The sequence below is a fragment of the Pongo pygmaeus genome, chromosome 2 (assembly GCF_028885625.2).
Source record: "Pongo pygmaeus isolate AG05252 chromosome 2, NHGRI_mPonPyg2-v2.0_pri, whole genome shotgun sequence".
Lineage (NCBI taxonomy): Eukaryota > Metazoa > Chordata > Mammalia > Primates > Hominidae > Pongo > Pongo pygmaeus.
In genome coordinates, this window is record NC_085930.1 from 150,251,163 (window position 1) to 150,265,219 (window position 14,057).

A 14,057-nucleotide genomic window follows, 5' to 3' on the forward strand; every position below is an offset into this window, starting at 1 on the left:
ATTTTAGACTAGATGAATATTTGATATGATTTAGCTTTCCAGTTAGTTAATTTTGACACCTTTTGTCCTCAAACATTTTTTTTGGGGGGGGTGGTCTTACTTTTTTTGAGACAAAGTCTCACTCTGTTGCCCAAGCTGGAGTGCAGTGGCGTGATCTCGGCTCACTGCAACCTCCACCTCCCGGGTTCAAGCGATTCTCCTGCCTTAGCCTCCCAAGTAGCTGGGACTTCAGGTACATGCCACCATGCCGAGCTAATTTTTGTATTTTTAGTAGAGATGGGGTTTAACTATGTTGGCTAGGCTGGTCTTGAACTCCTCGTGATCCGCCCACCTCGGCCTCCCAAAGTGCTGGGATTGTGAGCCACTGCGCCCAGCCTTTGGTCTCACATTTTTAACATATCTGTTTAATATTTGAATTTAGAAAATATAACAAGTCTCCTGTCTTCAGTTAAAAAAAAAACAAAATACAAAAAAACAAAAATAGGCCTGGCGTGGTGGCTTACGCCTGTAATCCCCGCACTTTGGGAGGCCGAGGCAGGCGGATCACGAGGTCAGGAGATCGAGACCATCCTGGCTAACACGGTGAAACCCCATCTCTACTAAAAATACAAAAAATTAGCTGGGCTTGGTAGTGGGCACCTGTAGTTCTAGCTACTCGGGAGGCTGAGGCAGGAGAATGGCGTGAACCCGGGAGGCGGGGCTTACAGTAAGCTGAGATCGCACCACTGCACTCCAGCCTGGGAGACAGAGCGAGACTCCGTCTCAAAAAAAATCAACAACAACAACAACAACAACAAAAAACAGAAATAACGTTCAACTTTTTTTTTTTTTTTTTTAGACGGAGTCTCACTCTGTCGCCAGGCTGGAGTGCAGTGGCGCAATCTTGGCCCACTGCAGTCTCCACCTTCTGGGTTTAAGCCATTCTCCTGCCTCAGCCTCCTGAGTCGCTGGGATGACAGGCATGCGCCACCACACCCAGCTAATTTTTGTATTTTTAGTAGAGACGGGGTTTCACCACGTTCACGAGGCTGGTCTTGATCTCCTGACCTCATGATCCCCCTGCCTCGGCCTCCCAAAGTGCTGGGATTACAGGCGTGAGTCACCGCACCCAGCCCACGTTCAGTTATTAATAGAACTGCTTCTTTATTCTCTCATTTACATAGCATTATGTACAAATCATTGTACTTTGGGTTTGTCTACCTCAATTTTAATTACACAGACCCTATGGTTAGAATTGTTTAAATGCTGATTTTTTTCTGTTAAGGGACTGTCAAAACTGCTTACTCTTGAGAGCATAAGGATTGCTTTTATGCTTGTGAATGAAAAGTACATGTTTAGAGCAACTGAATGCTACTTTCAGTTAAAAATTTCTCTTTATTTCCTGCTTCTTTTTCTTTCAAATGGAAATATTTCATTCAAAAACTGACATATATATATATATGAGTTTTTTGTTTTGTTTTCATTTAGAAATGCCAGATAGTCCTGAACTATTTAACAAATCTTGAGCCTTTTCTCTTTAGCTCTAATTCATACAGAATTATTTAATTCACAAGGATCTTTCAGGTAGTTTATTAAATTGAGCCTTCGTAATAATATTTTAAAGTAATAATCACATTTATATAGTTATACAAATAACTATTGATAGTTATTCATATATTTAAGTGGTAATAGTTATACATCATATATATAAATGTTATATGTGTAACATTTACATAGTGATTACTGTGTACCAGGAACTATTCTAAGTGCTTTAGTTATAATAACTTTTTTAGGGCTGTTGTAGGGCTTTAATGTGTTAAGACACTATTAATACTCCTTATTTGACAAATGAGGAAAAAGCACAGAGAAATTTAGCAACTTGTCTAAGGTCACACAGCTGGGATTTGAACCAAACTGTTTGACCCCAAAGTTTGTGCTTTTAACCAGTGTACTGTAAGTTTTGAACTTTGGCATATTTCTGAATATATTTAAAACTCAAAAACATTCTTTTAAGCCATTAGCAAAGATTTGAGTGCCCCTTGCTTATAAAATATTATTTAAAAGAGAATCAGAGTTCCCTACTCATTTAAAAAATGAACTCTTCAAGGGATGGGTAAAACAACATGTTATGAAGTCTTTTTTTTTTTTTCAAGTAGACATAGATGAGATATTTTGTCTATGGGGATTTCTTATGCTGCAAAGAAAATCCAAGGAAACAAGTTTAGAAAGTATGGCAGGAGTGAACCCTTCTGGAGTTCTTAAGCATCCAAAAACAATATGTGCATAAAAATGAGTAATTGGCATAGCACTACCCTAATTCCTCTACATAGAACAATGCTATGTTAAGACTGTAGGCCTGGTAATTTTCAGTTATATGAGAGTAAAGAGGGATGTCATACCCCTCCCTCAGTTATTTGGAGCTAAAGGAAATAAACTTGCGCTCTGAGCAAAATTTCTGTAGTAAAAACCAAAACAGAGTTTGTTTTGACTGTAGAGTGTAGAGACACTGTTTAAGATGGATACGGATGGTCCCAGAGAGGCAGAACCAGTTGTAATTGAGTAAGCAGTAATACGAGTAATGTTACTCTACTGTGCATGGAAAACATTAGTTCAATAGGAGGAAAAGATTCATCTAGAGTAATAAAAAAGGATTCCAAAGAGGTAGGCATGGTACTGCCTATTCAAGCACAATTGAGGGGGTAGGGGATTCTGGTCCAGAAGAATTACTGTTTCCTTGGCAAGACTGTTGTCTTAGCTGAGAGATTCTTAAGGCTGCATAAAACTTGTCATGCCTCTGTACTCACCACAACGACTTTTGATAATTTGCCTTTTCAACAACAGGTAAAAAAAATACAGTGAAAGATATAGATGAAAACCCTATGGTAAATGGTGACAATTGTTGTAACCAAGTGACGAGCACATGGGGGTGGTGGTAAGAAAGGGTGTTCATTATTACTATTATCACTCTTCTCCCTACTTTTTTAAGTGAGCATTTCTATAATAAAATGCATTGGTCACTTAACAATCCAGGTACTTACGCCACTTGACTATATTTCTTTTTCATAAATTTAATAATTGACCTGCTTTTATCAGGCTCTGCACTCAGTCATTGCAATTCAGGTGCACCTTATTTTTCTTTTTTATTTTTTTTGAGATGGAGTCTCTCTCTGTCGCCCAGGCTGGAGTGCAGTGGTGCGATCTTGGCTCAGTGCAACCTCCACCTCCTGGGTTCAAGCGATTCTCCTGCCTCAGCCTCCCAAGTAGCTGGGACTACAGGCATGTGCCACCATGCCTGGCTAATTTTTGTATTTTTGTAGAGATGGGGTTTCACCATGTTGGCCAGGCTGGTCTCGAACTCCTGACCTCAGGTGATCCACCCGCCTTGGCCTCCCAAAGTGCTGGGATTACAGGCATGAGCCACCACACTTGACCTTCAGGTTCACTTCAGATGTGCTGATAAAACGAGATGTCTGAATTTGCAAGGTTGCCAAACATGCCCTGGATTGTGAAAAATTGACCAAAGTATCAATTGTCAGGATGCTTGGTCATCAACCAGCTAAACTTCCTGATATGGTTTGGCTGTGTCCCCACCCAAATCTCACCTTGAATTGTAATCATCACCACATGTCAAGGGCAGGGCCAGGTGAAGATAATTGAATCATCGGGTGGTTTCAAACCCCCATACTGTTCTTGTGGTAGTGAATAAGTCTCAAGAGATCTGATGGTTTTATAAATGGGAGTTCCCCTGCACAAGCTCTCTTGCCTGCCACATGTAAGACGTCCCTTTACTCTTCTTTGTCTTCTGCCATGATTGCGAGGTCTCCCCAGCCATGTGGAACTGTGAGTCAATTAAACCTCTTACCTTCATAAATTACCCAGCCTTGGGTATGTCTGTATTAGCAGCATGAAAACAGACTACACTTCCCTTAGAGGTACTTCTGAGTCACCTTTGCTAACAGGCTTGTTTCTAATTATTTCATTGACCATATCTTTACATCACTATTTCTTAAATCAGACAGTAGATGTTCTGAAGGTTGATCTTCCTCTTTTGTGGGATAGTGATGTAATTTCTTCTTGTATTAACCATCCCTTCATCCTTTAAATTTGCCTTGGTTAATTCGCTAGTTGTCTTTTCTGTCTTTATCTTATCTTTCTCAAAGCTAATAAATATTCTATTAAAGCCTTCTTCTATTTTTAAATGAATTAATATATTAGAGGAGGTCATAGCTGATAAATATATAAATTAAATATTAAAACTACTGTTTCTTTTATAAAAAGCATCTCAGCATTCCAGCTAAGTGAAGGAGGAGTGATAGAGTTATAAAATTATCATTTTGATGATTAATGGCTCTAAGCCGTGATCATCAGTGGCTGCTGATATTGCAAAAGGAGAAACAACCAGACATTTGTGCCTCTTGGTAGAACTACACAGCATTATCAATGAAGCATTCTTGCCAGAACGTCAAATCTGAATCTAACGAAGCCTCTAGATCTAACTACCAATATAGAGGAAATACAGAGAAGATGAAGGAATATGGTAAATGACATTGTGGAGGTAGAGATAAGAGCTAACACAATTCCAAAGGTGGAAAACTCTATAGGACCAATAGTGAGGAATCTATAAAAGAGACTTAAGAATGCTATTACCAATTCTAATCTATGGACCTTATTTGGATTTGAACAAACTGTAGAAAAACATTTATGATAAGTTTGGGGAAATTTGAATACTAACTGAATAGTCATGACTTTTTAAAATTATATATGAAATTATACCTGGAAATTGCTTTAAAATAATAATGCAGGAACAGGATGGGAGAGTGAGTGAAGGTATGGCTGAAACAAGATCAGTCTTCTATTAAAAAAAATCAGTGTATGTATTTTTAAATTTTGTTTGGCATTGCCTTTAGATAGAGAATAGAGAAGATGGCAGCTTTTTTCTCATGTTAATTAGAAACTTCTTTCTAATTGCTTTCAAAAATTGACCCAAGGCTTCAAAACCAAAGCATTCATTCACTCACTCTCTAGTCAACATCCATGGAATGTCTACTACTAAGCCCATGTGCCCTATGCTGACCTATCTACTGAAAATAAAATCGTGGGTTCAAACAGCAATGCTTAAAAAAAATCAAACTGCTTAAAAATATTGCACCTGTGAATCTATTTTAGTATTTCTAGGGAATTACTTTACTACTGGGCTTTGTAATTTCAAACTTTAGAAAGGCCTTAGCGCAGGATTTATAAAACTTGAAATCTATGAGTATAAATAAATAATTCCAGGCCAGGCATGGTGGCTTACACCTGTAATCCCAGCACTTTGGGAGGCTGAGGCAGATAGATCACCTGAGGTCAGGGGTTCGAGACCAGCCTGGCCAACATAGTGAAACCCCATCTCTACTAAAAATATAAAAATTAGCCTGGTGTGGTGGCACACGCCTGTAGTCCCAGCTACTCGGGAGGCTGAGGCGGGAGAATCGCTTGAACCCAGGAGGCAGAGGTTCAGTGAGCCGAGAGCATGCCATTGCACTCCAGCCTGGGTGACAGAGTGAGACTCCGTCTCAAATAATAATAATAATAATTCCAAACATTCTACATTCTTAGATAAAATATATAATTTATTTCTCAAACAGTATAGGGGAAATATTGACAGCATTTAAAATGCATTTTAATGTATTTTAAAACTTTTTAAATGTATTTTTAAAACATTAAAATGCATTCTTAATGTATTTTACATGTATTCACAAAATATAAGAAAATGCAATTCGTGTCATAATTGTGACATGATACCAAAGGAGAGAATCCCTCCCTTTACTGTAGCAAGTGTATACCATAGAGGCAGTGAGTAAGAGAGGAACAGAATAGAGCAGTAACAAGATGAAAATGGAAAGACAAACTCTTCCTCAGTATAAGTAACCAGTGCTATAAATTTGCTGTGCCTAGTACAAATGTTGAACAATTGTATAAACAGAGGTTGAGGATTTTCTGCAAATAATAAAAGAAGTATCAGTGCAGATTATTCTGGGAGAAGAATGGCAAAGAAAATCCACAAAAGCATTTTAGCAGAACTTGGGTAACAGAGGACTGAGAAAGAGAATTTCCCAGACCCACAAAGCAAATAAATAATTTTCCCCAGTCTCTTAGTAAGGAGGATTGAAATTAAATTCAAAATTTTAATGTTTGCTGTTTATTGCTTTTTGAACACAATTATTTTTAAGTTACTTATGGCCTATTAAGCTGTATAGCATTTTCACTTCACAAGACAGTACAATTATTTTTCATTATATTCATAAATACCTCTCTTAAAGAACTCGAGTCCATTCATTGCATGAATATTATGTACCCGTTAAAAAGAACAAACTGGATCTATGAAAAGTAGTTTCAGAGAGTTAACTAGGAAGTGCTTTCGGGTAAAAAAACAAGATACAGGAGAGTAGAATATGATAACATTTTTGTAAACTGACTAATAGGCTCAAAACTCATTTATAAATGTGTATATATGCACACATTTTTAAAAATCTATATAAAATTATATAAGCATGAAGAAAATAGAGAAGGGTCCATAGTAGGTAGTTAACAGGTTCCTAAGAGAAGAGGAGGTGCAGAATGGTAGTGTTTTGAAGATAGGAAAAAAGATAAGAGAAACCCAAAGTTAAAAGAGAAAAAAAAGAAAACGTTCCTTGAAAAAACAAAAGCATTGATTTGATGACATTGTTTATATATGTATGCATCGTTATCTATTTGTCTATGTGTAGTAAGGATTTTTTAATATTAAATAAAGATTCTGGTTCAAAGAGTGATGAAAATAATAAGTGGCACTCCACACAGATTCTTTCTTGGTTCTTGAGGTTTGAGCTTCACTACAAAAAGAATCTCCATTCAGTTGCTTTTATCTACCCTACAGCGTTTGTTAATAGCAAATCCAAATTTGTAAATTTAATTTGGAGTTATTTCTGAAAATAAATTTTGTGGGCAATATGATGATAAGTCATAGGAAAAAAAATGCAGATAAATATTTATAAATAAATTCCCTTAATATATTCTAATTGTGATAGTTTCTGCAGCATAATTTAAAATTACGCTATTTTCAGTGTCCAAATAATGATGTTATCAGTGTTAGTATTGATCATCTGGCTGCACATAGTAACTTAAAATAATTTTGTTTTAGAATGTACTAATAAAAGACACATATAATACAGTTTTTCTGCAGTTTGGTTTCTGGTTATAGTTAAGTAAAGTAAAGATTCACTATTTTATATACAGCACAAGAAAATGCCTTTTTAAAATAATGAATTATTGAAGAATAAGAATACAGTTAGGTTTTTTTCCTGGCTGTTTTTAGATATTTTGCTCTAATGGAATAAAGGGGATGAAGTATTTGTAATTGGCATATTATTTTAGATAAATAAATTTTTAAGAGTTTGAACAATTTTTTAACTCCTGGAACTCCTGTGATATCTTGAATGAGTAGCAAACTTTTTTTTTTCCAGTCCTAGAAAGATATATTTTGGCTAAAGCCCAGCAACTCTGAAGTTTTAATGTCCAAATTAGTTGAGTTCAATTGTTTTTGCAAACTTAGGCTACTATAAGAGTAAAAATTGCCTTTCTCTAAACCTGATATAGTCTAGAAAAAAAAGAGGTATTTACACTAACAACAAATCATAAATTTCAAATTTAGGCAAGCATATTGCTGAGTATCCCCCAAAAAAGGAAATAAGAATACTTGATTGTCAATGGCACTTTACAATTTTTATCAGCCTTCATCCAATTTTGTTTTGTTTTGTTTTTTAATTTTAGATTCAGGGGTACATGTACAGGTTTGTTACATGGGTATATTGTGTAATGCTGAGGTTTAGGCTTATTATCCCTTCACCCAAGTAGCGAACAAAGTACCGGATAGTTTTTTCAACCCCTACCCCCCTATCTCCCTCCCCACTTTTGGAACCCCCAGTGTCTATTGTTACCATCTTTGTGTTTGTGCATACCCAGTGTTTAGCTCCCACTTACAAGTGAGAACATAGGGTATTTGGTTTTCTGTTTCTGCATTAATTCGCATAGAGTAGTGGCCTCCAGCAGCATCCATGTTAGTGCAAAGGACATAATTTTTTTCTTTCTGTGACTGCGAACAAGATTAGTCTTCAGTTGATAATTGTTTAAGCTAGATAATGGGTACATGAGAGTTCAATATTCTCTTCTCTTTTGTTTGTGTTTTTAAATTCCCATGATAAAAAGCTTTTTTTTAACTCTTAGATTTCTGGTTTTGGTCCTGCAAATTTCTCTTAAGTTCAAATTTTTGGGTAAAGAATTTACTTTAAAACAAGTTTACTTGTGCATTCTGATATGTCTTATCTACTTTTTTTTTTTTGAGACGAAGTCTTGCTCTGTCATCCAGGCAAGCCCAGACTGGAGTACAGTGGCGGAATCTCAGCTCACTGCAACTCCGCCTCCTGAGTTCAAGTGATTCTCCTGCCTCAGCCTCCCAAGCAGCTGGATTACAGGCACCTGCCACCATGCCGGACTGATTTTTGTGTTTTTAGTAAAGACAGGGTTTTACCATGGTGGCCAGGCTGGTCTCGAACTCCTGACCTCAAGTGATCTGCCTGCCTCAGCCTCCCAAAGTGCTGAGATTACAGTCATGAGCCACTGCACCCGGACTGTCTTATCTATTTTCAACTAAATGCCTCTTTCTTAAATTTAGTTGGTAAAAATTTATTTTTGATAATACATTGGATTTTAAATGTTTACCTTTTATTATCATTTTTTCTAAACCTGCAAGCTAATCAAACTCTTGTTCAACTCCTTTGAGATCTTAATTTCTGTAATATCTATGCTTTTTGTTTCCTGGATAAAAATGTATTTATAGCTTTCTAATCCAACGTATAACCAATATTAGGTTCCTGAAGATGAGTATCCTGCTACTTATGAAGCTTCCTAACCGTAAATACTAAGTTGACTTTTTTGGTTTAGTTTTTTTATAGCTTAACTCTTAACTTGCCTCATTGGCTTGAGTGCATTTCCATCACATGGAATCACTTATATTTTTACTTCAGGTACTTGCTACAACCAAGAGACAATGGAAACAAGTCATCCAAAACTGATGACCTGGGGTCTCTGCGATTAAATATATGTTATACAGAAGACTACGTGCTTCCTTCAGAGTACTATGGTTCTTTGAAAACTTTGCTGCTAAAATCACCAGATGTTCAAGTATGTTAAGAATCTTAAGGATATGATTTAACACGAAACAGCTAAAATAATTCTATAAATGATAAGGAAAAGATTTCAAGAGTATCAAGTCTTATTAAAACAGTAAAAATTATATACATACATATATCTACACACACACGTTTCTATTTATCTGAACCAGAATACTGTGATTCCTACATGTGCTCCCACAATCATCTCTGATAAAAAATTACAAAAATTAAATATCCTGTATAACAGCTTTAGTGACATTATTTCAGTTACTTTTACAGGCTAGTGATTGAACAGTTAATCATGTTTCCTTGATGTTTGTGCTTGTTTTCTACCTTTCTGTATTTAGCCAATATCTGCCTCAGCTGCTTACATTTTGAGTGAAATATGTCGAGATAAAAATGATGCTGTTTTGCCCCTTGTACGACTGCTGCTGCACCATGATAAACTTGTTCCTTTTGCCACTGCTGTGGCTGAATTAGACTTGAAGGATACACAGTAAGAGTTATATTTTATTAAATGTTAATTACATATTGTTGAAATTGGACCTTAGTATGACAGATTGATTCTGTAGTCTGAATTTTTTTGTATTGATTAGCCTTACTGTATAGTAGGCTGAAAAGAAGTACTTAACAAATAACAAAAGGCAGTTAAGCTATCAAACAGTATTCATCTACCTTAAGGACAACAATTAATGAAGGATGTTTTTCTTTAACTCAGGAAATTTCATTTGTTACTAATCTGCTGCTTAGTATACTGATTCACGTGTCACAAGTTAAAACACCAGAGCAGAAGTGTTTTTTTCTTTATTCATTATGTGTCACCCTTATATGCATATGTATGACATTCAAAAAGCAATCAAGTGACTTCTCATTCACGTCATAGTCCAACACTGTTGTTTTTTTACACACAGAGACATACATATACTCCACATTTTTGGTTCATAAACATGATATGCCTTTTTAAAAAAACATATATATGTATATATGTATATATATATATATACACACACACACACACACGTATTGAGTTTTTTGTTTGTTTATTTGTTTTTAAGACAGAGTCTCGCTTTTTCACCCAGGTTGGAGTGCAGTGGCATCATCTTGGCTCACTGCAGCTTCTGCCTACTAGGTTCAAGCGATTCTCCTGCCTTAGCCTCCTGAGTAGCTGGGATTACAGGCACTCGCCACCATGCCCAGCTAATTTTTGTATTTTTAGTAGAGATGGGGTTTCACCATGTTGGCCAGGCTAGTCTCACACTCCTGACTTCAAGTGATCCACCTGCTTCGGACCCCCAAAGTGCTGAGATTACAGGCGTGAGCCATCACACCTGGCCATTATTTCTATATATTTTTGGTAAGTTTGAAAAACCTAATGGCGGCAAGCTTTTAAATAAATGGTAAAAATTACTAAAATTGTAGGTCACTCATGCCTTCTAGTATGTCTTAATCTATTTCAGCTAAATGCTTCTTTCTTAAATTGGTCAAGTATGTTATATTATTGGTTTCAAAACCTTTGTTTACTACATTTGGTTTCATCCATTTCTATTTCAGAGATGCAAACACAATTTTTAGAGGAAATTCCTTGGCTACCCGATGTCTGGATGAGATGATGAAAATAGTGGGAGGGCACTACCTGAAAGTAACATTAAAACCTATTCTTGATGAGGTACAGAATATATCTCCAACAATGATAGTTTGTTGCCTTATGATAGTTGTTCTTTTATCAAGTGATCTATTGATGGGAAGGATTTATTCATTCATGTGTTACTGAAAAAATAGACTGAACACTTTAGAAGCAAATTATTTACTTCTCTGTCAATGGGTTTTTACTCAAAAGGTACAGTATAGTATAATCTACATTATTTCTTTGTTATGGGATTTCTATTTTAGCTAGAGTTTCAAATATATGACAAATACTTTTTGATATCATGTTTTAAGAAAATTGTGTATGTTATCCCTGCATAGGACATTTTACGCTTTGCTACAATTTAAATTTCTATAATTTTATTGTCAGAAAAATAAGTTATTTTCATTTTGTCAGATTACTTAGAAAAAATCATTAACTGAAAAATTTATTTTTCAGATATGTGACTCCTCAAAATCCTGTGAAATCGATCCTATTAAATTGAAAGAGGGAGATAATGTAGAAAATAATAAGGTAAGTCCTTGTTATATTATTTATAATTGCATTAAAATTGGTCTTAATGGTGTACTTTTCTCCCACTTACATTATAATAAAGCCATATAGAGGGAAGCAGTGCTGTTTATTCTTCACATAAGCCTTTATTATTAGCAGCACTTCCTAGGATTAGTTTTTAGAATGTTATTTCCTCAGTGGTTTCACTTTATTTTTGTTCTTGATTGTCTCTTTTTGGCTCTAGTAACAATAGTGAACTTAAGCTATAGCTAGTTGCATCCCCCGTTCTAGCCATTCCTTTGGGCTCAAACTGATCAGGCTAAGTGACACAGTGACTCTATCAGTCAGTAGTTTCAGTGGCCTCTGAAAAAACAGTGATTGTGTTAGGGTCACAAATTTTTATTGCAGTGGATAATAGTGTCACAATGTCCTTGTGCTTGTGTATCCGAGTTATTTTGTGATTTCCTTTTGGATCATTTTATTCTGTCTTGCTTCTTGTGAGGTTTATTCATAGATTCAGCTCTTACGCCTAGCAAATCTAAATTTAATTTATTAAATTAAGTCAGTATATAAATTGTCCTTAAACTGAGTGAGTTTGGAAAAGGGTAACAGTGCTTTAAAAAATATTAGATAGTGACTGTCTAATAAACCTCATTTTCTTACATTTTTCTTTCATGAAGGCTATTGAAGATGTGTGAACATCAAAATCTTAACGTTTACCTTTTTAAATCCTGCAGGAGAATCTGCGCTACTACGTAGACAAGTTATTCAATACAATTGTAAAATCAAGTATGAGCTGCCCCACTGTAATGTGTGATATCTTTTATTCTCTAAGGCAGATGGCTACTCAGAGATTTCCTAGTAAGTGCCTTGTTTTACTAAAACATGCCATTTCTTTTTCTTTGACTTTTTTGTAGATATTAATTACATGTTTGGTTTGTGTGAGATATTTAAGGTATTTATTTATTTATTTATTTATATTTTATTTATTTATTTTTTTTTTTGAGACGGAGTCTTGCTCTGTCACCCTGGCTGGAGTGCAGTGGCACTGTCTTGGCTCACTGCAACCTCCGTCTCCCAGGTTCATGCCATTCTCCTGCCTCAGCCTCCCGAGTAGCTGGGACTACAGGCGCCCACCACCATGCCCGACTAATTTTTTGTATTTTTAGTTTCACCATGTTAGCCAGGATAGTCTCGATCTCCTGACCTCATGATCCGCCCGCCTCGGCCTCCCAAAGTTGCTGGGATTACAGGCGTGACCCACCATGCCCAGCCTAAGGTTTTTAAGTACAACCTTCTTTAGTTTTTCAAAATGATTCTAGCTTTCTCATAAGAAATCTGATTTTTCTTGAAATCTCAAAATACATATTCCATTTTATTTCAGTATAATGCAACTTTATACAAAGAGCAAATCAAAATCACCATTAAAGAAAGGCAAAAATTTAGAACTATAACATTATATAAGTAAGCACTTACACCAGATGCTTATGAGAGTTAAAAATACCTTTGTTATTTATACCATCTTTTCCAGCTGCATGCATTCAGATAGTGAGAATCTTTAGTTCCATAAAATTGACTAGATTTGACAGTATGAGAATGCTAATAAGGTTTTGGTGGTGAGCGGTTTTTACAGAAATGGTCTTAGACATTAGAAACCTTTCTGTTGTAACATACATAGAGTTTTAAGATACATATATCAGTAACTGGCATATTTTAATTTTGAAAAAGTAGCTATGTCAAGGTTTTGCTTAGAAACTTTTCATAAAATTAAGTGTTACTGTCGCTGCTAATATTTAGAATTATTCACATTTTAATATATTTCTGATAAGTAGATAAACTTACTACAGGTAGCTTTTCAGATCTGTCTATAATGGGAGGTGGTGGGTAGGAGGGTAAAATTAGGCAGGTACTTAAATTATCAGTCTTAACCAGCTGTGCAAAACTGTAAGTTTATTTCTGTAACCATCTGAAGAGATTTTGCAGTTTTATGTTCTTTTAAGTGTGTGCTCACCCTGTACACACATGTGTGCAGTTAACTGCCCTTCTACTAAATTGATGCATTACTAAATTAGTGGGGCTGAGTTGTCTAACATGTAGATAAATTCAGATCTAAATGTCTTTGCTAATTATAGTTGCAAATAAGTAACTAAATCTAATCTTCATAACAAAAATAAGGGGAGCCAGAGGCACACGGAAAGGTGAAATGCTCATTGAAATTATATTTTTAAATAGTTAAATCATGATAACCACATTGACTACTTAGTAACACACACAGTGTTAGCATGTTAGCCTCCATTGTCTCCTATTCTCATCTTCACAAAACCACATGAGGTAGGTACTACTCCCATTAGGTGAGAAACTAAGGTTTAGAGAAGCTGAGTAGCTTTACCAAGGTCTATGGCGTGGCCAACAGGCAAGCAGGACCTCAAACCTGGGCCTAGTCTGCTCCAAACCACATGCTGCCATTCACTATACTCTATACTAACTGGTGATCTTGGCCTTAAATCTGTTTTAGCAATTTAATTCTTGTTTATATAAATGAACTTAAACACTTTATGGAATTTTTTTGGGTTTTGTTTTTGTTTTTGTTTTTGAGACTGAGTTTCACTCTTGTTGCCCAGGCTGGAGTGCAATGGCACAATCTCAGCTCACTGCAGCTCTGCCTCCCAGGTTTCTAGCCTCCCAAGTTGCTGGGATTACAGACATGTGCCTCCACGCCTGGCTAATTTTGTATTTTTAGTAGAGACGGG

At 35.9% G+C, this 14,057-nt stretch overlaps 1 protein-coding gene across 4 annotated transcripts in view; it reads left to right on the plus strand.

Annotated features, from left to right (window-relative positions):
- The window catches only part of RASA2 (RAS p21 protein activator 2), a 129,114-nt gene that overhangs the window by 75,353 nt on the left and 39,704 nt on the right, over positions 1-14,057 (plus strand). For all 4 annotated transcript variants that reach the window (XM_054480198.2, XM_054480200.2, XM_054480199.2 and 1 more), the window contains exons 10-14: positions 9,024-9,180; positions 9,518-9,666; positions 10,722-10,836; positions 11,254-11,328; positions 12,045-12,168. In XM_054480198.2, the coding sequence (XP_054336173.1) occupies positions 9,024-9,180; positions 9,518-9,666; positions 10,722-10,836; positions 11,254-11,328; positions 12,045-12,168 (620 nt within the window). The remainder of the gene's footprint in view (positions 1-9,023; positions 9,181-9,517; positions 9,667-10,721; positions 10,837-11,253; positions 11,329-12,044; positions 12,169-14,057) is intronic.